This window comes from Lactuca serriola, chromosome 1 (assembly GCF_051521515.1).
Source record: "Lactuca serriola cultivar US96UC23 chromosome 1, Lser_US96UC23_V15, whole genome shotgun sequence".
NCBI lineage: Eukaryota > Viridiplantae > Streptophyta > Magnoliopsida > Asterales > Asteraceae > Lactuca > Lactuca serriola.
Window position 1 is genome coordinate 77,737,508 of NC_136408.1, and position 27,092 is coordinate 77,764,599.

Genomic DNA, 27,092 nt, shown 5'->3' on the forward strand with positions numbered 1-27,092 from the left:
CTTAAACACCCAAATCACCATGTTCAATTGTGCAAGCTTTAATTCCGCATGTCAAACCATGTTCTTTGTCACTACAAAAGGATAGGGTTGGAATCACTGGTAGAGACCTTGAGAAGATTGGAAGCAAGGAAGGCGCCAAAATGTGGTCTCTTCAAGCTAGTGACCATGCACCAAAGAATTTCTAACTCCATCTTACCGGCTCTGCTAACGTTTTCTTGGGGGAAGACGATGTTAGCAATAATTCGGAGAGCCACCTTTAAGACCGCATGGATGATATGAGATGCTTTGGCAGATCGAGCCTCATACACATCAAGTCCCGTGATTTCCTTCCAAAAGGCTTTGGCCTGGGCTTTAAAGGGATTATTTTTCTCTTGCATGTGTCCTAATTTGGGACCATAAGTATTGAATTTAGAAATCCCAATAAGATCATCTAGACTCGGTTTAAATTACAAACGCATGAGATGGAATGAGAGACATTTGGCATTGTCATTGAATTCCAAAGATTGTAAGAATTCAATGGTTGTGTTTTTATATGATTCCATTGGTTCCAAAGTGAGAAGTTTCTCCCAACCGATGTTGTTAAACAATCTATGGACGCCATCATAAACTCCTAGTTCTTGGAGAGTCGGAATATCTACAAACCGTTGTTGAGAGTATTTGCGGTCCTTGAGGTGGAGTAATCGCTCACGGTGCTCAAGAGAGTTGTGAATAATGGTGGTGACACCATATTTGGATTCCAATTGTTCCTTTGGTTGTGGGTTTTTACGTTTTGGCATGATGACAAATCGGATTTATGACAAACAGGTGGTGCCCAAAGATGATAACACAACTAGACAAGTACGAATGAACAATTATATGAAACACAAGAACGGATTCACAACTATTCTAACCAAACAAACTTAAATTCAATGCGTAAAACTCGAGATATGGAATGAATGTACCATTCAAACGCTTGAATTTGTGGTGTTGGTTTGTATTGTTCACTTCATCTTCAACCTCAAGAAAGCTTGAACTCTTCAATGGTGGAATGCCCAATTAGAGATGAAAGCTTCCAATTTACTTCCTAGAGCACCTCCCCAAGCTTGTTCTTCAAACCCTTTGTGCCTCAATCTTCGATTAATTGGAGAAAAATTTGAACCCTAGACTAGGGTTTGTGGTATCGGCAACTAAGGGTAGAGAAGGGAAAAGAAAACAAAAAAGCGCACGATCGTGAGGGATGAGGAATGAGATAAATCAAAAACGCATGGTCCTTGACTTTTGCGAGTTGCAACAAGCTGCGATAGGTCTGATAGGTGTTGTGAGCTTGTGTTTTGATCGCGACCCCATGAGAAAGAGAAGAGGAGGGCGTGCGATTAGGGTTGTGCGTTTTTTTTATTAATGGGACTAGGGACCAATATGCACGGACCATGCGTTTTTGAACCATGGCCGTGAGTTTTTCTAAGTTGTGCCACAAAACGCACGGTCCAACTAAGGTCGTGGGTTTAGCCCGTGCGATTTCGATTAGGTCGTGCGCTTTTGCCTGCTTCATTGTGATCCTCAATGACACGCACGGTCTAAGGCTTAGGTCGTGTGTTTTGGACATTACCCATGCTTTTTCAAGTTTTGCCCGTGCCAAAAAAAAAATCTTAAAAACCCCGAAGTGGTTGCACGGACAAAAAAAATATGACCATGCATTTTAGCATGAGCCCGTGTGTTTTTTGGCCTATCCCGTGCGTTTTCTTTCTGTTAACATCAAATTCACGATTTTTTTAACCAAATTTTCTTTGACCATTAGATAGGAAAGTTATTTGTGCAGAATCCTCGAAAAGAAACAAAAACATCGCAACACGGATGAAATAAATCAAAATAAAGAAAGTATAAAGAAATACTCCCGAGTTGCCTCTCGGTTAGCCGCCCTTGTTTCAAGTCTTTGGCTCGACTTTTCCCTTTAGATTCACTCAATGTAGTTCGGGCGTTCCAAGCTATCAACCTCCATGTCTTTCTCTTGGAAACCTTCATAGAAGACCTTTAACCTGTGACTATTAACTTTGAATACTTTTCCAGTTTTGTTACTCTTAATCTCAACTGCACCATGATCAAATATATTAGTAACAACGAACGGTCCCACCCACCAGGACCGTAACTTACCGGAAAACCATTTAAGTCGAGAGTCATAGAGTAATACCTTTTGACCAATCTCAAAGGTCTTACGGGTGAGGTACTTATCATGGAATGCTTTGGTCTTGTTTTTGTAGATGCGTGAACTCTCGAATGCTTCATTTCTTATCTCCTCCAACTCTTGAATCTCTAACTTTCGGTGAACACCCGCATCATAAATCTTCAAGTTTAGCTTTTTGACAGCCCAGAAAGCTTTGTGTTCCAGTTCAACAGGGAGGTGACAAGCTTTTCCAAACACAAGTCTATAAGGTGACATCCCAATTGGAGGTTTATATGCAGTTCGGTATGCCCAAAGAGCATCTTCTAATCTCAAACTCCAATCTTTGCGGTTTGTGTTCACTGTTTTCTCAAGTATGGACTTGATTTCTCTGTTTGACACTTCAACTTGTCCATTTGCTTACGGGTGATAAGATGTGGACACCAGATGTTGGACTCCATACTTCTTGAGAACTGATCCAAGAGTTTTGTTGCAGAAGTGTGTGCCTCTGTCACTGATCAAGGATTTTGGAGTTCCAAACCTACATAAAATGTTAGCCTTGACAAAATCTACAACAACTTTAGCATCATCAATTCTTGTTGCCTTTGCCTCTACCCATTTGGAAACATAGTCAACAGCCAAAAGGATGTATAAATTCCCAAATGATGAAGGAAAAGGACCCATAAAATCAATACCCCATATATCAAATATTTCACAAACCAAGATGGGGGTCAAAGGCATTTGGTTTCGAGAACTCAAAGAACCAGTCATTTGACATCTCTCACAACTTTTACAAAAAGTGTAAGAGTCATGAAAGAGTCGGGGCCAATAAAATCCACAGTCTAATATTTTCCTGGCAATTCTTTGAGGACCAAAATGCCCTCCACAAGCATAACTATGACAAAAGTTGAGGATAGATTGTACCTCATGTTCTTCAACACATCTTCTTATTACCTGATCTGCACAATGTTTCCAAAGGTACGGTTCATCCCAAATGTACCTTCTCGCATCTTTCTTGATCTTATCTCTCTGTGACCTCATGAGATCGGGTGGGAACTTTCCCTTGACCATGAAGTTGCATATATTCGCATACCAAGGTGGTGTTTGGATAGCAAACAAGTGCTCATCTGGGAATGTGTCATGGATGGGAGTCACATCTTTGGTTTGGACTATTCGGCTCAAATGATCAGCAACTAGGTTCTCTTTCTTGCTTTTATCTTTGATCTCAATATCGAACTCTTGCAAAAGCATCATCCACCGTATTAACCTCGGCTTTGAATCTTTCTTTGTAAGTAAGTGCTTTATGGTTGCATGGTCCGAATATATGATCACTTTAGTTCCAAGGAGGTATTGCCGGAACTTCTCTAGTACAAACACAATAGCAAGCAACTCTTTTTCTGTTGTGGTGTAGTTGCTTTGTGCACTATCAAGGGTCTTTGATGCATAGTATATGACATGATGTGCTCGATCCACCTTTTGACCCAATACCGCCCCAACAGCCGTGTTGCTCGCATCACACATAATCTCAAACGGGAGCTCCTAATTAGGTGGTTGGATGATTGGAGCGGAGGTGAGTAAATCCTTTAAATGATTAAAGCTATCCTTACATGGCTTAGTAAACACAAATTCAGCATCTTTTTGGAGTAGTTGACACATCGGCACTGTAATCTTTGAAAAATCTTTGATGAACCGCTGATAGAAACCTGCATGGCCAAGAAACGAACAAACTTCCCAAACATTTTTCGGGTAAGGAAGACTCTTGATAGCATCTATCTTGGCCTTTTTAACTTCCAAGCCTTTTTGGGACACAATATGACCTAAAATCAATCATTTGTCCACCATGAAATGACATTTTTCATAGTTAAGCACAAGGTCTGTGTCAATGCACCTTTGCAAAAATTTTGTTAGATTGCTTAAACATTCATCAAAGGAGTTTCCATAGACTGTGAAATCATCCATGATAAACTCAATGATGTTTTCAAGAAATTCAGAAAAAAAATGCTCACCATGGATCTCTGAAATGTTGTGGGTGCATTGCATAGACCAAAAGTCATACGCCTATAAGCAAATGTGCCAAAGGGACAAGTGAAGGTGTTTTTCTCTTGGTCTTCCGGGGCTACCGAAATTTGATGAAAACCCGAGAAACCATCCAAGAAACAGTAATGAGATTTACCCGCCAATCTCTCTAACATTTGATCAATAAATGGCAAGGGAAAATGGTTTTTTCTCGTTGAGGCATTCAACTTTCTATAATCAATACAAACCCTCCACCCGTTTTGCACACGGTTTGGCACCAAATCTCCCTCAGAATTTTTGACAACTGTGACCCCGACTTTTTTCGGGACTACCTGAACAGGGCTCACCCATTTACTGTCTGAGATAGGATAGATCATACCTACATCCAAAAGCTTCATGATTTCTTTTCTTTACCACCTTCATCATAGGTGGATTCAATCTTCTTTGTGCCTCTCGAGTTGGTTTGAAGTCTCCCTCCATGAGAATCTTATGCATGCACAAGGAAGGGCTCAACCCTTTTATATCAGCAATTGTCCACCCAATAGCTTTCTTATACTTTTTCAACAAGGTCACCAAGTCATCTTCTTCTGTAATAGACAGCTTGTTGGAGATAATGACAGACAAGGTCTTCTCTTCTCCAAGGTATGCATACTTCAAATGATCTGGTAGATTCTTCAATTCTAGCTTAGGTGCCTGTACAACGGAAAGAAGAAGTTTTGTGTTAGAAATGGGCAATTTCACATTGCTATTATCATGCCTCATTTTCTTCTTTTCTTCCATGATCTCTACAATTTCCAGCAACTCTTCATCTAACTTGAAATTTTCTGCAATCTCTTTGACTGAGTTGTTATCAAAATTCCTGCTCAAAACTAACTCCAACAAATCATGGTTAGTCAACTCAAAACACTTTTCAGTCAAAGGTCGGATCATATCAACAAAATTTATACAATGAACATCACTTGGTTACCTCATTTCTTCATAGATATTGAAGTTGATGACCTCCCCATCGAATTCCATGGACAATGTACAATTGTAGACATCAATTTTTGTTCTTGCTGTTTTCAACAATGGTCTACCTAAAAGTATGGAACTCGAGGATGGATGGTCATCATCTCCTATATCAAGCACATAAAAATCTGCAGGAAAGACAAGCTCATTAACTTGCACTAAAACATCCTCTAATACACCTTTTGGGTGTACTATAGAACGATTTGCAAGTTGGATGATCATCCCGGTTTTTGTTAAAGTGCCTATGCCAATAGATTTATAAACAGAATATGGTAAAACATTAACTGAAGCTCCTAAATCTAGCATAGCACGGGGGACATAAAGGCTTCCCAATTTGCAAGGAACGGTGAAAACACTCAGATCCATACACTTTGTGGGCATCCTTTTCTGCAAAACTGCAGAAACATTTTCACTTACTTTTATTGTCTCATTACCTCGCAACTTCTTTTTAGATGTGCAAAGTTCCTTAAGGAACTTAGCATATCTAGGTACATGTTTGATCGCATCTAAAAGGGGAATGTTGACTTCAACTTTTCGGAACATTGCCATGATCTCCCTATCTCCTCTCTCTTTTTTGTTGCTGCTACTGCTCAATCTTGATGGAAAAGGTGGTGGTGTGATATTTGCTTCTTTCTCTTCGGGCTTCTTTTTATCTATCATTTTTTCTTTCTTTTCATCCTTCTCTGGTGGTTCTTCTATCACCAACTCCTCTTCTTCTTCTTAGGGCATCTTCGGGCCATCATATTTCATTCCACTCCTCAAGCTAATTGCACAAGCATTGTGATTTGGGTTCTTTTCAGTTTGAGGAGACAGCTTTCCTTGATTCTCCATTTTGCTCACCGATTGAGCAAGTTGTGCCATTTGTTGCTCAAGATTCTTGATGCTTGCCTTGGTCTCTTACTGAAAACTTTGAGTGCTAGTGGCAAGGCTTTTGACTATGTCTTCTAAGGACATACTTGAGGACCCGACTTGTTGAGGAGGAGGTTGTGGTTGCCTCGGTTGGTAATTTTGTTGTGGGAATGGAGGCCTTTCTTGGTAATGGGGTGGTGATCTTTGTTGATAGCCCATGTTTTGTTGTTCCACCCTTTATTTCCTCGAGGTTGATCATAAGTCCTTTGATTGTGCCCAGAATAGCCTCCCATAGCATTTGCTTCTTCATATTCTTCTTCTTGCAATTGAGGACACATATCAGTAGGGTGTCCCACTTGAGTGCAAATGCCACAAGTACGGGGTGTGGATTGCACCCATTTGTCCTTAGCAAGCATCATTACCACCTTAGTCAACTCGGATGGTTGATCTTCAATTTGAGGAGTGTGCACCTCTTTTACACCTCGAGGTGCATCCGTATACCAATCTTCATCTTGACTAGTATGCTTTGAATCCTCCGCCATGTTTTTTATGAGATCCCGAATCTCAGTTGGGGTCTTATCGGTAAAAGATCCTCCACTTGAAGCATTAAGAAGTCTCCTTTCCCAAGGAGTCATGTCTTCAATAAAGTATTGAAGGATTTGGTACTCACTAATACCATGCTTTGGGCAACGTGCACAAAACTTTTTGAACCTCTCCCAATATGTATGAAAGGCTTCTCGCTTGTGTTGTTTGATCCCAATTATCTCTTTTCATAAGGCCTAGGCTTTCATTTCTGGGAAGTATTTGTCTAAAAAGAGGTGTGCAAGATATTCCCATGTGCTGTCCCCAGTGGGAGGTCATAAAGCCAATCTTTAGCCGAGTCTTGCACTGCAAAGTGGAATACCCTAAGCTTAATTTGGTCCTCCGTGACATTGTGTGGTTTCATGCCAACACATACAACATGGAACTCTATAAGGAACTGTAGTGACAAAGAACATGGTTTGGCATGCGGAATTAAAGCTTGCACAATTGAACATGGTGATTTGGGTGTTTAAGAGATATATTGAATGTATATGGTGTTACAAAAAAGGACTAGATCTAGACTACATAATTAACACTCACTTCTACATCTCTCAAGCACACCTCTACAAGTGGTATGAACCCACTATTTATAGAGGTGTTTACATGTCTCTCTCTCACTCTCTAACAAATGGGTCTAAAGGCTAAAGCACAACATGCAAGTGGGTTTTACAAAATTCAAACATTTACAAAGTCATGAATGAATAACTTTGCACCCCAACATTCTCCCCCTCAAAGTTAGGAATGAATGACCCACTTCAAATCTTCCAAAATCAAGCACTACGCGGTTCGAGCCTCAAAGGTGACACATGTCGAAACGAACTTCAATCTTCAATTCTTCCATGACTCTTCAATTTGGGCTCTAGGATGTGAGACCATACAAACCGAGCAGCAACGAATGATCAAGAGTATTCCAAACTCCAAATAATCACCCAATGTTGCGCATAAAAACACACCCCAAAAATCTTCAATAAGCCAAACCCATTTCGAATACATCACTTCCGAACTTCCAATTGCATCATCTCGTGAGCTTTAAAACTTCAAGATCACTTCGGTCTACAAATCCGCGTAATATGAAAAATTCAAGTTCGAATTTCCATATAAAACTTCTCCCCCTTTTTATAATCGAAATTTGATTATAAAACTCCAAAGGAAAAAGAACGTGCTCTATTCGGAATTTTTCATGTTAAAACTCCCCCTTAACATGTGGCATAAACTTTGTGCTTCAATCCGGAAAACCCAAAAAATAATGAATTTTTATCGTCGTTCACGGATTGCCTTTGACAAAATTTCTCAAAAATGGGTAGAAATTGTCAATTTCAAAATTCTGCAGTGACCCGGTGTGCCAAAAATAGCCAAATATGCGAAACACACTCCCATTTGCGAAACTGGGTAAAATGTGTAAATTCGCAAAAACTGCATGGACCAGATTTGAAAATTCTGCAATTTCATCATTTTATGACCCCATTTGCGAAGTTGGACCAATTGTGTCATTTCGTGAAAAGATCAGGGACCAAATGCGAAACTATTAGCTTTCTTCCCCAATTCTCATTTATACAGTAAAAACTTCGCATTTTCATTCTACCTCTTCCTTCGCATGTTCCAGTCATTTTCTTCGCATCTTTCTCCCACTATAACAAAATATGCGAACACAACAAAATGATCTTTTTCAACCATTCGCATTTTAATCCAATTAATCAAATGCGAATTTAACTGAGAAACCCAAATGCGAACCCTTCTTTGAATTACTCATATGCAGAATTGTTCTTGATCTCAAATGCGAATATCACCATTACATAACAAAATGCGAGTTAACATCTTGTCTGACTTCCAAATTGCAAACCAAAATCAATATTATGTGCGAACCCAATGTTTATCTTTAAACTGATTCACCAAATGCGAATCTTGACCATCAACAATCGAAATCATCGAACAATCAGATCCTGATTTCAAACAAACCAAATGCGAATCCAAAATCAAAACCAAATCGTCTTATCAACTCCATAATCCAGATTCGAGCTTTCGCAATCGATTTCATCATCTTTCCCAAGTTTGTTCCTGTTCAACTTCCAAAATCATCAGTTTTTGCTTTAACGATTCATTGACACCGATCATGCGAACATTATTCTTGAGACCCAATCCTTCAAACATTTGTCCCAAATTCAAAATCAAATTCATTCGCAACGATCATCTGTCCAATATCTTCAATCGTTCTTAATCCTTTGAGCATTGAAATCAAATCCCAGCACATCTCGTTCAATTATGAACGAACACAGTGTTCAACATCATGTTCATGAACCCAACCAATTGCGAAATTAAATTCCAAATTGAGTAAGATTTCAACATTCATAGCCTCTGTTTAACTTGTATCAACTGATTTCAGCATACAAGTCACCGATTCATCGCTTGAATCACGACTTTGACTTTTGTGCTGGATTTGACTTTTCGAAATTATCAGTCAACAAACATGAAATTGATGATTCTCACATACAATTTCAGATCTAAACAAGATTATCCAATTGTTCTAAGAATGTTCTTCACAAAAATTTGGAAGATCTTGATCAGTTTCATCAAACTCAAAAACTCATTTTCGACTTCTTGACTCAGATTTGAACAAACTCGTTTTTAAGAAAGAACACATAATACAAAATCGATTCAAAATGCTATTTTAACAATCAAAACAAGCATCAATCGATTTTTCAGAATGATCGATGAAATTGGAGCACGGAACAATAACCACGATGAAAGTCAAGAACGTACAACTTCTTTATGCGTAGGAAAAAAATCGACTCAATCAGTGAATATTATAAATTGATAGAATTAAATCCTGGGCTAAATCACGAAATCAGATCACAAAAACAAATATGGACTCAAATTATGAATCAATTGGATGGGCTTAAACACCAATTCGCATGAACAGTAACACGAATTTTAATTGGGCTCAAAACTCGGACATGAACAGTAACACTCAAATGTTGGGCTCAATTTAAACGAATCATGAACAATAAGTTTTATTTTTGTTTTTGATTTGAATTTGATCTAAACAAAAATTGATTGGATCAACAATGATGTTTGAAACGAATTAGATCCAATGAATGAAAACGATCAAAAAACAAGAACACAAAGCACGAATCCAAATATTATGAGAGATCATAGAGAGAGACTCACCAAAATTGATCAAATTGCGACAAAAATTGCCAAACCGAGAATCGTTCTTCAAAAGTCACGTTGATCGTGAAAACCAAGCTCTGATACCAATTGTAGTGACAAAGAACATGGTTTGGCATGCGGAATTAAAGCTTGCACAATTGAACATGGTGATTTGGGTGTTTAAGAGATATATTGAATGTATATGGTGTTACAAAAAAGGACTAGATCTAGACTACATAATTAACACACACTTACACACTCACTTCTACATCTCTCAGGCACACATCTACAAGTGGTATGAACCCACTATTTATAGAGGTGTTTACATGTCTCTCTCTCACTCTCAAACAAATGGGTCTAAAGGCTAAAGCACCATATGCAAGTGGGTTTTACAAAAGTCAAACATTTACAAAGTCATGAATGAATAACTTTGCACCCTAACAGGAACTTGTGGGGATCTTCGTTTTCTAAGCCTCTAAAGGTTAGGAGTAAGTGGATGAGACCGGGTTTCGGTTCAAGGTTTGTGGTTGTTGGATAGGTGATGCAAAGAGGTTGTTGAGTAACCTCTTGCCTCGCCCATTGGCGAAGGGTTTTTTCAGGTAGTGGGTTTGGGGGTGGATTCCCTCCATGGTTATCTCCCATGGTATGAGTAGGAATTGTGGTTTCTGTGGGTGTAGTGTTTGGGATAGTGTGAGTAGGCGAAGAGAGCGGGGTGGTATTTATGGGCGAGGATGGTTGAGATGATGATGAGGGGTTTTTTATTTCAGTTTCTGACACACTTGAGAGGGGTATATCCTCCCAAATGTTGATGACCGGAGGGGTAGATGATGAACAAGTTCCAGAAACCGGTTGCCTCTTACAACGCTTTGCTTGCTTCCGTAGCTTCTTTGCAGTCTTCTCTATCTCCGAGTCAATTAGAAGTGGTGTACCTGTACGAAAAGATCTAGGCATAAATAATTAGTAACACTGTGTCCCCGGCAACGGCGCCAATCTGTTAGTGGTGTCAAACCCAACAAATAATAGGGGTACAACAAACTCCAAATACACTCCTTTAATGCACTAAAGAGTAGTACAAGGTAAGCAGGGTCGAACCACAGAGACACGGGATAAAAGTCTATACCTCTTTGCCCAAGGTACTTTGGTCACAAAAAAGGGGTTTTGTTTGCAAAATTCAAATAATGAAAATAACAATCAACTTTGAAACATGCAGAAAATGAAATAGACTTGTAAACACGTTGTAAAAGTGTTTCCAGTTCTAGTTCTCAATGTTGTTGTTCAAGTTGATTATGACTTGATGCAATTCAAGATTGCTATTCTAGGTTGCTACTAAAAGATATTAACACGCTCTAATACCTCTCTCTTGCCAAATTATCTAACCAAAACACGCTCTTTGACTAGACCTAGCTTTACTAATTCAACCTAAACACACTCTTAGATTGTATTGAAAAACTGCATTAAGTTTTCTACAAGCTTCCCAACAATGTTCATTTCTTCTCATACGCTCGGAAGTGTGAAAACATGTGATATATGCTTTACAATAAGAAAACTTATTGCTTGTTACCAATTATCAACTTAATAGAACGATTAGGTGCCCTAAAAGTTAATTAACTGCACAAAAATTCAATTCATTAAAGTGGCCAATCAAACATAAATCAAATTTAAGGGTTCTAGTTTAAACAAAAACATAATCACTAGAATAGAATCACAAGTCAAACATCAAATAATATGCTTCAAGTCAAGCAATCAACATGTTTTGAACAAGAACTCAACTAGGGTTTCTTAGCCACACATGGCTAAGAACAAATCAAACAAGAATAAAGATGATATTGAAATGTTTAATCCTTACAAAAATGAAATCCAAAGTGTTTGCAATGATTAGGTCTTCTCTAAAACTGCAAAAAGTCTCCTAGAATCGCCCAAACTGCTCCCAAAAAACCATTCTCCTCTTCAAATGACGTCTTCTCCTGTTTTAATTAAAGTTCACGTGACTTGCCATAAGGCCATGCGATTTTAGCATGGCCATGCCTTTTACCCATGCGTTTTTGGCATGGCCATTTGTCTTGACCATGTGTTTTTGGCATGACCCATGCTTTTTGCTAAAAATCAAACAAGTCTTCACTGTTGGCTCCATCTTCAGTCTAGCTTCACCACAAGTCAGGTTGCTCAAATATAAGATGATAAAGGACAAACACGACCCGTGTCAGTGTGACATGAGCCGTTCTTCAAACGTGGTCCTTTGCTATGATGATAATGCACAATGACTCGGGTTCCGTCTTCTTGTTCTCTTCATTGCATGACCGGTTCATCTTCTCTTCATGCTCCATGCATCCAAGCTCCATGCTCCATAATGCCTGTGAAATAAATTAAAAATAGTGAAGTACCAGACATTCTTGATAAAGTATACAATTGCCCTAATAATCAACTAAATGCAAGAATTATGAAGTAGAATGCTATGAAAGGACGAAAATAAACATGCAAAATAGGTGCATAAAGTGCACCTATCATGAACATACTTACATTTTTAGGGAACAAATGACAGATTTATTTCCAAAAATACTTATGAACTAACCAACTTAATTGTTGACACTCTTTTCAAAACTACTTGTATTTTCAGGAAATCGATAAACTGGTACCCACAAGTTTTGAGGAAGACAGAGTTTCATACAATCATGTCTTTTAATTATACTTTTTGGTGTCATGTATACAATTATTTGAACACGAATGTAAAGTTATATTTTATTAATGTAATGGATGTTGTATTTTGATTACTATTATGCATTGTTGTGATACTGTACATGAAGTCATCCACCCCCGATTGTTTCCGCCGTTCTGGTTTGGGGGTGTGACAGATTAGTATCAGAGCATTGTTTATAGTGAACTAAGTATATCAAACCATAAAAGATATACAACTATAAATACAATGGGTTTGAAATGCTCTGACTAAAAATATACTTTTTTAAAATCTAAGTATTTTATTAAAAGTATATGAACATGCATACATACTAGTAACAGTATCACAGTAAAGAATTACATAAATTATTATGATTGTTGAATAGCACAAGTTGACCTTGGGATATATAATCAGTTCTGGGATAAATATAGCTTGATCAACTATATGTATCCGAGAAGTGATTAGCATATGCCTAGGAATAGTTGTGGTGTTGCAATAAGTCTAAAAACTTACCAAAAACTTATAAACTTATAAACAAACATAAAATACTATAATAGTATTTTACGATACTATAAAACCACACGTTTAAATTCTTTCTATGCTTCTTATCCCAATTTCTCGTACAGAAAACATGGCTGGATTTCACTTACCCGGAGACCCCTATTACCCCAATCAAGGAAATGGAGGTTAGGTCGAGGAAGATTCAGATGAAGAACCAATGGAGGATAGTGAAGAAGAAGATTCAAGTGGCACAGACTCGGAACCATAGGTATATAATCCACCGCAAGGAGTACAACACCCAGCAGTCAGACAACATTTTCAAGGTCTGACACCAGTATGGGGTGAGGAACTACAAAGGTGGAGTCACCAACAAGTACAACGCCCTCTATTTGGTATGAATAGATTTTTATAACATCAATAATAGAGGATCAGCTGACAGGGCCCCCCTGTTATAATAAGTTGTATCTCTCTCCAAACTGATCAGACAAGAATATCGATCAATCGGATACTGGAAGCTAATGCTTCCACACAAGTCAACACTGCTAACCTTCGTCGTCTGGACGAAGATCATGGTCAAACTAGGAACCACGCAGTATCACTTCAAAGAGAGATGATGGTTACCCAAGATAAGATAAGAGCACTTAAAGGGAATCAGACTACACTAGAAGAGCATTTGAAAGGAAAAGAATACCATGAAGCAGAATCCAGTACTCGGTGTAGTACCCGCCGCAAGTAGTGTTTACACTACTCCTAAGTTTTAATATATACTACTTTTTATCTATGTATGTAAAGCTTCACCTCTACGATTAAGTGAACACACTACTCGTAGATTGTAATGTTGTCAAATTTTATTTATGTAATATAATATGTAGACCTATAACAAGGTCAAAGTTTCTGAACTATATGTACAAAATATATATCAATAAAAGTGACAAGCATTATATTTCAATGGAAATTACTACAACTTCGTTATCACGAACTATTTACAAATGGTTATTTATGATTATTTAGTGTATATGTTATAAATTTATGCAATTAAAATTTTATCGATTTAGAAATGGTGGGTCTGCATTATATTATGTTCCTTGTTTGGTTTTGAACTTAAGATAGACCCATTAGGTTCAACAATCTATCAAATTCTAATTACATACAATTTGTATACACCAAGTGATTATAGAAAGGCATGGTATGGAACAGATTACAAAACTTCATTGAGAATACTACTATCAGTAATTCATAAGTTTATTTTTGCATAAATCTCCATTATGAATTGAATTCAAAATACTTGTCAAGTCGAAACATGATACATATAAAAACTAATGTGATTAGTTATTTGATTTTCGATTTGTAACAAGTATTGAAAACTTATCATCTTTTCGCTTTTAATTATATAGCTAAAAGATGACACCACGAAAATCAAACAGACATCCACCAACTCCACCTCCGCCACCACTTCCACAGTTTGACGCTGTCATGTTTCAAGCAGTGGTTACTACAGCTGTGGCAGCCGCGTTGTCACAAATAAATACAACCGGTGCTAGTGGATAAGGAGCTGGTGCTCATCCCTCTAATCATGGTGAAAGTCATGGACACCAACGAGAGTGTTCTTATAAAGACTTCACAAATGGCAAACCTAGAACCTTTAATAGGACTGGGGGAATCATGGCTCTGACTCAATGGATTGAGAAAATCGAAGCAGACTTTAAGATCTGCTCGTGCCCTAAAGGGAGCAAGGTGAAATTTGCCGCCTGTACCTTTTCTGATCGAGCTCTAACATGGTGGAACGGCCATGTAAAGGCACTAACTCTTATAGTGGCTAACTCAATGATCTGGGAGAATCTGAAATCGATACTGATGCAAGAGTACCGCCCAAGGGGTGAAGTACAAAAGCTCGAGCAAGAACTTTGGGGCCTTACCATGACATGTTCAGACATAGAAACTTACACCAATAGATTCAGCGATCTAGCGATCTTATGTCCTGGAATGGTTTCTCTTGAGAGCAACAAAAATCGAAAGGTATATCTAGGGACTATCACCTCAGATTCAAGGAAGTGTTTTAGCTTCCAAACATGTTACATTCGATAATGCCAAAGAACTGGCACAGTGACTAGTAGATCATGGAGTCCGTCAAGGCTTCATGACTGTCGTCCCAGAATAGCCCAAAGCAAATAACAACAACAACAAGAAAAAAAAATCTGGAACAAAAGGAAGGGCCAATCTTCTCAAGATCCCTCAAAGAAACAACAGATAGTGGTAGTTCATGCTGCTACTATTCCTGCTACTATCCCTGTTACCCTTACTCCAGCAAAACAATATGCTGGAACTTTACCGAAGTGTAATAAATGTAATTTCCATCACAATGGAAGTAGCTGTGAGATGCAATGTAGGAACTGCAACAGAAAAGGGAACAATGCCCGATTTTGTAAGTCATCGGCGCAACCAATCACCCAAGTTCCTAACGTGGGAATAGGTCAGGCATGTTATGGATGCGGTGAAACTGGACATTACAAGAGGGATTGTCCAAAGACGAGGAATATCGGTGGTGTGGGAAGAATACTGGCTATTGGTCATGAAGAAGCCGTGGCAGATCCTATAGTAGTCATGGGTACGTTTCTTATCAACAATTCTTATGCTTGCATTCTATTTGATAGTGGTGCTGAGAAAAGTTTCATGAGCCATAAATTCGAACACTTACTTAAAAAAATCCCAACCACTAAAAGATACCTTCACTATAGAAATGGCCAACGGGAAAACCGAGTGCACTAACGATATATACATAGGATGCACCCTTACTCTAAATAACTTTTCCTTCACAATCGACCTGATGTCGGTTTCCATAAAACGCTTTGACGTCATTTTTGGTATGGATTGGTTAAGTCCTAATCATGCCGACATACTATGTTACGATAAACCCATTCGCCTTAACATTCCAAGTAATGAAATTCTTATCATTTACGGAGATAAACTCAATACGAACCTACAAATCATTTCCTATATCAAGGCGCAAAAGTATCTTCGCAAGGAGTATTGTGCTTTTCTACAAATCATTTCTTGTGTTTCACTTTGCATGCTTTGACTTCCCGAATAATAAGATTATTTAAACATCCACAGTCAATCATACTTTGGAAGTAGGTAATGAGGTAAGACTGTCATGAATCCAACTGTAGATTGTCTGAAGCGTTTATACATAACAAAAGTTTGGTGCAATGTTCATGAGTAATCTTGTAATAAGATTTGAGTATTGGATTAAACCCACACTCACGTGAATCACATCATGGATTTATCACGAGTGATTGTGAGACGATAATATCTTATATTCTTGAAACGGAGAGATATGAGTTGTTGTTTGCGATTCGGCTGCACATTGACAATACGTAAACGCATCGGTAACTTGATGTTATAAAATGTATTGTTGTGTATGATTTGATGAGTAAATAGTACAAGCATATAAGTCGAATTTTATATGTTCCTTTTACCCTAAGGGGACAAATGCGATATCCGTGGGCCCCTCTATGATTTAGTGATGACACCCTAAGCGCTTGGCCAAGCCTGGACTAAGTTAATGTGTTTAATTGTAGTCTGTTGTCAGTCGTCATAAATCGGAAATCGAGAAACAACACATAGATAGAAAGAATGAATATAATCCATGTCTCATGTCTATACAATATCTTGTAGAATGGAGGAATATATTATCCCTTATATAAAGGGCGTGTTACTGATAAGATCAGAGTTCGACAGCGGCTTTTGAATGCTACGATTGCTAATCAGATTCTAATGTCGTATCTACAATAATAGTTATTAGACTTATCCAAGTGGGAGACTATTGGATTAGGTGTCTAAGCCCATAAATTTTTTTGGTGTGTACTTGATTTGATTATGAGCATGGTCCTTTTGGATTGCCTTCACTCATGCAACTTGATAGGATGACAAGTAGAGAGAGAGAGAGAGAGAGAGTAGGATTTATTATGAGAATAATAACTTGGTATTCAAAATGAATTTATTAATATATTATATGATTAATATATTATTTGTAAATTATATTATTAATTAGTAATTAATCAGAAATTAATCTAGTATTAGTTTTAGGATTAAAGGAACTGACTAATAATGGAGGGACTGATTATGTAAATCAGTAATAATTATAGTTTAGGTTAATGGACGTTATTGATATGGGATGGACGGAAATCTATGGAAATCCCATAGAGTTTTCATCCAAGGCCCTGCCATATCGGGGTTCATGGACTGCTTAAGGCCTAAGTAAGGAAATTAGGGTTTCCACCTTAAAACTCTAATATCCTTAACTATATAAACCCACATGCATTAGAGATTTCGGCCCTATGACTTTTCGAAGGAACCCTGGCCGATTTCACCTCTCTCTTAAGTTGTCCTTTGCATTGAGTGTGTGTAACTCCATTAAAGGCGCAACACTTGGGGCACCAGGCTTTCAGAAGTCAAGATCAAGAAGGATTATTCTTGTTATTGCTACATAACAAGAAAGGTAAGCTTCTAACCCTAGTTAATATGTCAGTTTCGAATTGTGTATGCTAGTACATAGGGTTATTGCTTTGGTGTTCATAGTTGTATGTTCAATAGACAAAAACCTAGTTCCAAAGCAATTAGGGTTGCATGTACACCATAGGAATGTTGTTATGCTCAAAACCCATCAAAAATGTGGATTCAAAACTAAACGAAAGTGTTTTATGGGTCGTTTGATTTTGCTACTAACTGGGTCCAAAGGGGGACCGGATCCAAAAAATTCAATTTAGCATGTTTGATATTATGTTTAAACTCTTGGACTCGGTCCATCAAAAGTGAAGGATTCAGCCCCCTCTTCCATAAAGCAAGATTCAATCCAAGGTATGAACAAAACCCCATTTTCCCGTTTTGCCCACACACGCCCCCATAAAAACGATCGAAGCTGCTCCCCTCCCCTGCGAGTAGGTGCGTCTATGATTTTTTTTCTCAAAAATTGTTGTGTAAATGGGATCAAGAAAATGACGTTTATGTTCTACAATTGCGTCATTGAATCAATTTCGAATTTCATTGATTTGTCTGGTTTAATTTTTGGTGTTGATATTTGGATCATCAATTTCTTCCTTAAGATGTGACTACGCTAATGATTCGATTATCAAATAATCGTGTAAATTGTTGTTATAAATGATTACAAATGAACAAAAATATCGGAATTTGAATTGGGTTTGAATTTTTTTTACAGTATTTGTGTTGTTTCAGTTGTGTACATGGTTCTTCTCTTCAACACAAAGAAGACTATTTGGTTGCTTGGTTGTTATTTGATTTGATGTTAACCATTTTTTCAATCGTTTTTTCTTTCTGTTCTACATATCGTGTGTATAGTGTGTATCTGTGTAACTTGATGACAACTAAAGAATGTACATAGCTTTTAGTTGTGTTAAAATCTTGTCAAGTCTTGAAACATTAAAGGAAAATGTCATTACTTAGTAACCAATTTTTATAATTTTGTTGTTGTGGAATCTTGTTAGAGTGATACTAATGTTAATATTCATGTTTATTGTAAAGATTATAGTATTCATCGGTGATGACTCGACCTGTAATGATGTTGTCAACATTTTGGATGATAAAGGAATTATTAGATGTAAATGTCATAAGTTAAATTGCAAATTTTAACAATTCAATATTTCAAATCAATGTAATAGTCTAAGTCAAGCATTTTAACTTTTTTTTAATGAAAACAGCATCAAAAATACATTGTTCAAATTAACTTTCTCGGGATGAATAATGTTGTAGATATTGCAACGAGGTGTTAGAAAATATAAAGAATACTAAAATCCGAGTTATAACGAAGAAGTTATGACCAATCAAAAATCTGCGTTAAAAACCGGTAAAACACTATTAAGTGTGAAAAGTGAAATTTCAATAGAGTACTTTTTAACCTTAACGATCTAAATGAAAGTCGTAGAATACATTAAACCATGAATTTCCATAAAAAGAACATTCAAATCTGATTTCGTATGAGGAAGTTAGGATTTTTCTAAGATTCGACATAGCAGTATACAGCCCAAAAATCTGTTTGAAGATTGGGCGATTTTTAGACAACACAACCTAAAGGAGAATCGAAGATCTCGTTAATAGTAACACAATGATAGAAAGACGGACGAAAACGGACATCGAATGAACAAGTTATGAATTTTTTACTGACTTTTCTTGTCCCGACTTATTAAAAATATAACATTAAATATAAAGTCAAAATTAGCCGACGGAGTCTAAACGAAAGTTGTAGAGCACAGTCTCACCTACGTGTGGATATAAAGAACGTCAAAAACGGAGCTCGTATGCGAAAGATACGAATTTTTGAAGTTTGAATATTCATTTTCAAAGGAGTACGTCCCGCATACTTGAGGTACACCCAGCGTACTTGGAAGAAGGGTCAAGGACCGGCCACGTCGACGCTCCGTCACCCTCTCGCTGCATGCGAGCCATGCATGCATACTAGATCTGATGCTTAATGACTAGGATGGACGCGTATGCTACTCCCCGCGTACGAGGAGGCCTCAGCCTCCTATAAATAGGAACCGATGGAAGACGAAGATTGGTATCAGAGCATTGTTTATAGTGAACTCAGTATATCAATCCATAAAAAGATATACAAACTTTAAATACATTGGGGCTAAGAGCTCAAACTACAAGTATACTTTTAAAATTGAAGTATTTTTACAAGAAGTATACTAACACTTACACATACAAGAACGGTATCATAGTTGTAACAACATAAAAGTATTTGGATGTTGGACAGCGCAGTCAAACTTGGACAGTTATGTAATCATATCTGGGATCAATATAGTCTGATCAACTATATTGGTTTGAGATATGACCAACATGTGTTTGGGAGTGATGGTAGTGTTGCGACATGTCTAAAACTTACCAACTATACATATGCAGAAGAACTTTAGAACATAACATAAAGTTAAAATACTATAGGAGTATTTTAGGTACTATATACTAATAACAATCATGTGAAAACAAAAGAACCATTGTTGTTAAAGCTATAAATATTTAGTGTATATTACAGTTATATATAATTAGAGTTATATAGACTTAGAATATGTGATCTAGCTTCATTTTCTGCTCCTTGTTTGGTTGTGGATTTAGAGCAGGATCATTTAATCGAAGGTCGATTTTACCCTAGTTATATATAATTAGTATACAATTTGTAGTTATAGTAGTACCTAAAACAAGTCATACAGAATTCATTATTTGTTAATGGTAAGATTCCCTCGTAGAAACTTTTATTTGCTTATTACCTTTACTAATTATATTAGATATTTCTTATTCTCGCTTAGGTAACAATGGTTGGATTCCATATCCCTGGAGACCCGTACTTTCTGAACCAAGGTAACGGAGGATGGATAGAAGAGGATCTAGAAGAAATTATGGAACAGGAAGAAGAAGAGGAACCGATGGAAGATGAAGATTCAGAGGGTACCGACACAGAACCTACGGTGTACAATCCCCCACCAGCCATCCCACCTTTCGCAATCAGGCAAGGATTTCAAGGACCGACGCCAGTTTGGGGAGATCACATATACCATTGGAGTCGACAGCAGGGCCAATGCCCACCCTATGGAATGTGTCGAGACTTCTACAACCTCAGTAACGGAGGTTCAGCCCACAGGGCTCTCCCTGTCATTGTACATCGTATAGCTTGCCAAACCGATCAGGTGAGAGTTTTAATAAACCGGATCCTGGAAGTCAATGCGACGGCACAAATCAACGTTGCAGATATTCGTCGTTTAGACGAAGTTCATGATGACACCCGAACCCACACTGAAGCACTGCAAATCCAATTAAATACAACCCTAACTGAAATAAGAGAGTTACAGGAGCATCAATCTACCCTAGAAAGACGAAAAATGGGAACCGAACACCAGGGAGCAGAGTCTAGTACTCGGCGCAGTGCACATCGCAAGTAGTGTTTGCACTACTTCCAATTTTGTTATAAAATTAGGAATTCGGCTAAATGTATTACTTTTAGTAATTTTGTGTACATTAGACCTTTAGGAAGGTCCAATTTTCCAAACAATACCATGTATCCTATATATATATATATATATATATATATATATATATATATATATATATATATATATATCAAAGTATTTAAGTTACGTTTTACTTCATTATGTATCAACTGAAATCATAAGTGTATCTTATGATAACTTGAATACAATATCCATATCAAACTAAGTGTTTTAGTTCTGAGATATCAAATTCATTCTTGATATCTTACAATCGTTTCATCTTTTAATTCTTATAGTAAAAGATGCCTCCTCGGAGAAACCCACGGCAGAATCCTGTTAATGAAGCGCCAATACCACCTCCCCCATCACCACCTCAATTTGACACTACCATGTTTCAGGCGGCGGTCACCGCAGCTATCACAGCTGCTATGTCTCACATAAACACCACCATTGCAAGTGGGTCAAGGAGTGGAGCACACCCCTCTAATCAGGGTGAAAATCACGGGCAATATCGGGAGTGTACCTACAAGGAGTTTTCTAACGTAGAAGTATTGTTTTGATATCATTATCGGTATGGTTTGGTTGTGTCCTAACCATGCTGACATCCTATGTTACGAACAAGCCATTCATCTCAACTTTCCAAACAACGAAACTCTTATCATTTATGGCGACAAACTCGGAACGAACCTTCAGATCATTTCTTGTATCAAGGCACAGAAGTATCTACGTAAGGAGTACTGTGTTTTCTTAGCTCACGTGGTAGACAAAAAGCAAGAGGTGAAAGACATCGTGATCATTCCTAAGGTCTGCAACTTTCCCGATATATTCCCTGATGACCTATCAGGAGTGCCACCTAAGCGACAAGTCGAATTCTGAATCGACTTAATCCCTGGAGCTACCCCTGTAGCCAAATCCCCATATCGTCTTGCACCTTCAGAGATGCAGGAATTATCCAATCAACTAAACGAACTCCTTAGCAAAGGCTTCATAACACCAAGCTTTTCACCTTGGGGAGCACCGGTCTTGTTCGTGAAGAAGAAGGATGGATCTTTCCGTATGTGCATAGACTATCGCGAGTTGAACAAGCTTACCGTTAAGAACAGATATCCTCTACTTCGCATTAACGATCTATTCGACCAACTTCATGGTGCGAGTTACTTCTCAAATAGACTTAAGATCTGTGTATCACCAATTACGAATTCTGGAAGATGATGTTCCCAAAACAACTTTCAGAACTCGTTATGGTCATTACGAAATTGTAGTGATGCCTTTTGGATTGACGAATGCACCTGTTGTGTTCATGGACTTGATGAACAGAGTGTGTCGTCCCTTCCTGGATAAATTTTTCATAGTCTTCATTGATGACATCCCTATCTACTCAAGAAGCAAAGAGGAGCATGGTCAAAATCTCCGCCAAGACTTGCAGACACTAAGAACGGAGAAACTATATGCAAAGTTCTCAAAATGCGATTTTTGATTAGGAAAGTTGATTTCTTGGGTCACGTGGTCAGTTCGGAAGGAATACACGTGGACCCTTCCAAAATAAAGGCAATTGAGAACAGGTCAACACCCAAAACACCTACAGAAATCCGACAATTCTTAGGTCTTGCTGGCTACTATCGCAGACTTATCCAAAATTTCTCCCGTGTTGCTAAGCCACTTACTACCCTGACACCAAAGGGTGTAACATTTAGCTGGGGAGAAAAACAGGAAACAATATTCCAAACGCTGAAGTGAGCTCTATGCAGTGCACCGATACTATCTCTTCCTGAAGGGACATACTGTGATGCTTCTAATCAAGGGCTTGGATGTGTTCTCATGCAAAGAGGAAAGGTTATACCCTACGCCTCAAGACAGATAAAGACGCATGAGGTCAACTATACAACACATGACCTTGAACTATGAGCAATACTATTTGCTCTGAAGATCTGGATACATTATTTATATGGAACGAAATGCACAATATTCATGGACCATAAAAGTCTTCAGCATATCTTCGACCAGAAAGAGCCGAACATGAGGAAACGGCGGTGGGTGGAGCTACTGAACAATTACGAATGTGAGATTCGTTATCACCCTGGTAAAGCTAATGTAGTAGTTGATGCCCTTATCAGAAAAGAATACCCAGGACTCCGAGTAAAGTCGTTGACCATGAAAATCCATTCACATCTGTCCACACAGACCAAAGAGACTCAACTCGAGGCCTTGAAACCCGAAAATTTGGCAGATGAAACCCTAAGAGGAATGGATAAAAACTTTGAAGTCCGGGATGATGGAGTCTATTGTTTCATGAACCGGATCTGGACACCAAAACTCAGTGGTTTTTAGAGACGTGGTTATGAATGAGGCACACTAAACCCGATACTCCAATCATCCAGGTTCAAACAAGATGTACCTGGACCTCAAGAAACTATACCGGTGGCCTAACATGAAGGCCAAAATCGCTACCTTTGTGGGCAAGTGCCTTACTTGTGCCAAAGTCAAGGTAGAGTACCAGAAACCTTCAGGTTTATTGCAACAACCTAAAATCCCTAAATGGAAGTGGGAGCAGATTACGATGGATTGCATAACTAAGTTACCCAAGACATCGGGTGGTTATGATATTATTTGGGTAATCGTCGATAAATTGACCAAATCCGCCCACTTCTTGCCAATAAAAGAAACAAACAAGATGGAGAAGCTAACAAGAACATACCTCAAAGAGATAGTTAGGCTGCACAGTGTGCCAATATCTATTATCTCAGACCGAGATAGCAGATTTACCTCTCGTTTCTGGCAGTCTTTACAAAAATCTTTGGGAACTAGGTTGGACATGAGTACAGCCTACCATCCGCAAACTGACGGACAAAGTGAGAGGACGATTTAAACTCTAGAAGACATGTTACGAGCTTGCGTGATAGACTTTGGAAAGGCATGGGATACTCATTTAGCCCTTGTCGAATTTTCTTACAACAAAATTTATCACACTAGCATAAAGGTTGCTCCATTTGAAGCCCTCTATGGCCGCAAGTGTAGATCACCATTATGTTGGGCTGAAGTGGGTGATACACAACTCGCTAGAGGTCAAGTTCCAAACAGTACTCTCATTGGTTTGGAAATCATTCATGAAACTACGGAGAAGATCATACAAATCTGGGAGCGACTTAAAGCTTCCAGAGATAGACAAAAAAGCTACGCCGACAAAAGGAGAAAATCCTTGGAATTCCAGGTTGGTGACCGCGTCTTACTGAAGGTCTCACCCTGGAAGGGCATGATACGCTTTGGAAAGCGTGATAAACTGAATCCAAGGTACATAGGACCATTCGAGATTCTTTCCAGAATCGGTCCTATAGCTTACAAACTCCGACTACCTCAAGAACTAAGTAACATACATCCTACCTTCCACATTTCTAACTTGAAAAAGTGTCTGTCCGATGAGACTCTTGTGATTCCACTTGACGAAATCAAGATTAACGAGAGCCGCAAGTTTGTGGAAGAATCCATAAAAATTCTAGACAAGGAAGTTAAGAGAACCAAACAAAGTCGTATCCCAATAGTGAAGGTTCTCTGGAATGCTAAACAGGGACCTGAATTCACTTGGGTGCGGGAGGATCAAATGCAACATAAATATTCACATCTTTTTCCCTAGTCTTTCTGTAACGTTTTAAATCTAATTTCGGGAAGAAATTCTATTTAATAGGGAGATAATGTAACAATTCTAAATATTTCAAATCAATGTAATAGTCTAAGTCAATCTTTTTAACTTATTTTAATGAAAACAGCGTCAAAAATACATTGTTCAAATTAACTTTCTTGGGATGAATAATGTAGTAGATATTGCACCGAGGTTTTCAAAAATATAAAGAACACTAAAATCTGAGTTATAACGAATAAGTTATGACCAATCAAAAATCCGCGTTAAAAACGGGTAAAACACTATTAAGTGTGAAAAGTGAAATTTCAGTAAAGTACTTTTTAACCTTAACGATCTAAATGAAAGTCGTAGAATACGTTAAACCGTGAATTTCCATAAAAAGAACATTCAAATCTGACTTCGTATGAGGAAGTTAGGATTTTTCTAAGATTCGACATACCAGTATACAGCCCAAAAATCTGTTTGAGGATCGGGCGATTTTTAGACCACACAACCTAAACGAAAATCGAAGGTCTCGTTAATAGTAACACAACGATAAAAAGACTGACAAAACGGACGTCGAATGAAGAAGTTATGAATTTTTAACGGACTTTTCCAGTCCCGGACTATTAAAAATATAACATTAAAAATAAAGTCAAATTTAGCCGACGGAGTCTAAACAAAAGTTGTAGAGCACAGTCTCATTTACACGTGGATATAAAGAACGTAAAAACGGAGCTCGTATGCGAAAGATACGAATTTTTGAAGTTTGAATATTCATTTTCAGAGGAGTACCCCCCCCCCCCCCCCCCCCGCATACTTGAGGTACGCCCAGCGTACTCGGAAGAAGGGTCAGGGACCGGCCACATCGACGCTTTGTCACCCTCTCGATGCATGCGATCCATGCATGAATACTAGCTTCGACGTGTAACGACTAGGTTGGACACGTACGTTACGCCCAGCGTACGCCCTGCGTATGAGGAGGCCTCAGCATCCTATAAATAGGAACCGAGACCTCCGGTTTTAAGTGCCAATTTCCAACCTCTCTCCTATATTCACTCACTTTTAAGCCTCTCAAGACTACCCCGATACCACGGTGACATATCCAAGCTCAGACGAAAGCACGAAGCCCGAAATTCTCGAGAAACTAACCTCTTTCCAGTCGAAGCGCTGCCCACGTGAAGTCTAACTTTTCATCACTCTTACCAAGTGAGTTCATACCCTCGTATTTTCATAGTTTTTACTGTTTTAAGAGGTGGGGAGGAGGAATACAAGTCTAATACAAGGATTTTGTGTTACAAACAAATGGTTTACAAAATGGATTTCAGTTATCTTAAAAACAAATAAATTTCGAATTGTGTTAAAATGACATCAAGTCATCAAAAGTATCTCAAAATGATTAAACTCTTTAAAGATGTTTTATAAACTTATATTTTCCCCAAAAATCATATATATATATATATATATATATTCATATAAATAAAATTTAAAAATCGTAGGACTAATAACTCACCTTGGTTCCTTTTCCTTGTTTGGATGTGGGATTATAGTATCAATTATTTGTCCGAATGTCGTTTAAATTTTAGTTATATATAACTATATATGTATATAAATATAAAGACAATTTTATTCAGTTTCAATACCCTTTGTAACTTGCTGAGCAAGGGGTTGCATTCATGAATAGTTAGTATCAATACAAAACGTACATATAAATTATAATATCTAAAATTTATGATTCAAGAAGACTAACTCACGAGTCAAGTATACAATACAATAACACACTATTTTACATAGAACAAAGATTTGATTAAAAACTAAACATGTGTGAACAGTTTACAATGTATCTCAAGTATACTAAACAAAGAACTTACTATCAATCATATATTTCAGAATGATTGGGTCTTCATTACTATTATACAGGTAACGTCTATATGCTTTTTATGAGTCAATAGATTCAGGTTGTTTATTCATTTAAAACAACACAGTTAAAGTCCTAATATTATAACTAGAATCTCCAGTCAGGGGATTGAAACAAGTTGTGTATAGATCTATTTTGGGATTGACAACCTCGCACTCAGACTGCTAGCTGCAACCGGGCATACACGCCTATGAGTGACAGTTGTTATCAACAGTTTTTTAACGCCTTCAAAGCGTAGTTTCATGCCATCTAGGGATGAGGAATTTGTCCCAAATCCTGATCTCGTACTGGTACCGTACCGGAACCAGTACCGGCGGTACCGATTCCCGAATTTCATGTATTTGGTAAATACATGAAATTCGGGAATCGGTACCACCGGTACCGGTACTAGTACCGAAAACCGATACCATTCTCCGTACCGGTACCCGTGATGTTAATTCGGTTTGGTACTCAGGATTGACTTTCGATCAAATTCGGTATTCGGTTGTAACGCCCGCAGATTCGGGCTAGTCAATTTAGAGACAATAAGCATCAATCATGACTTTTTAATAGAATATTATTTATAATAAATAATCTTAACCAAGTTATAGTATATGTCACAAGGGTTCCGTACATATAAAGAACACCGAAATCCAAGTTATAACGAAGAAGTTATG

General features: G+C 37.9%; 2 protein-coding genes across 2 annotated transcripts; both read right to left on the minus strand.

Moving 5' to 3' along the window:
• Positions 1 to 1,933: 1,933 nt before the first annotated feature.
• Positions 1,934 to 2,413, minus strand: LOC145057488 (uncharacterized). Its single transcript, XM_079005345.1, has 2 exons — positions 2,128 to 2,413; positions 1,934 to 2,064 (listed from the first exon to the last, which is right to left on the minus strand). Exons 1-2 carry the CDS (start codon positions 2,411 to 2,413, stop codon positions 1,934 to 1,936), a joined length of 417 nt encoding a protein of 138 aa, XP_078861471.1.
• A 1,260-nt stretch (positions 2,414 to 3,673) lies between these two features.
• Positions 3,674 to 5,818, minus strand: LOC145057501 (uncharacterized). Its single transcript, XM_079005366.1, has 3 exons — positions 5,118 to 5,818; positions 4,534 to 5,009; positions 3,674 to 3,951 (listed from the first exon to the last, which is right to left on the minus strand). The coding sequence occupies exons 1-3, from the start codon at positions 5,816 to 5,818 to the stop codon at positions 3,674 to 3,676; spliced, it is 1,455 nt and encodes a 484-aa protein (XP_078861492.1).
• Positions 5,819 to 27,092: the final 21,274 nt, after the last annotated feature.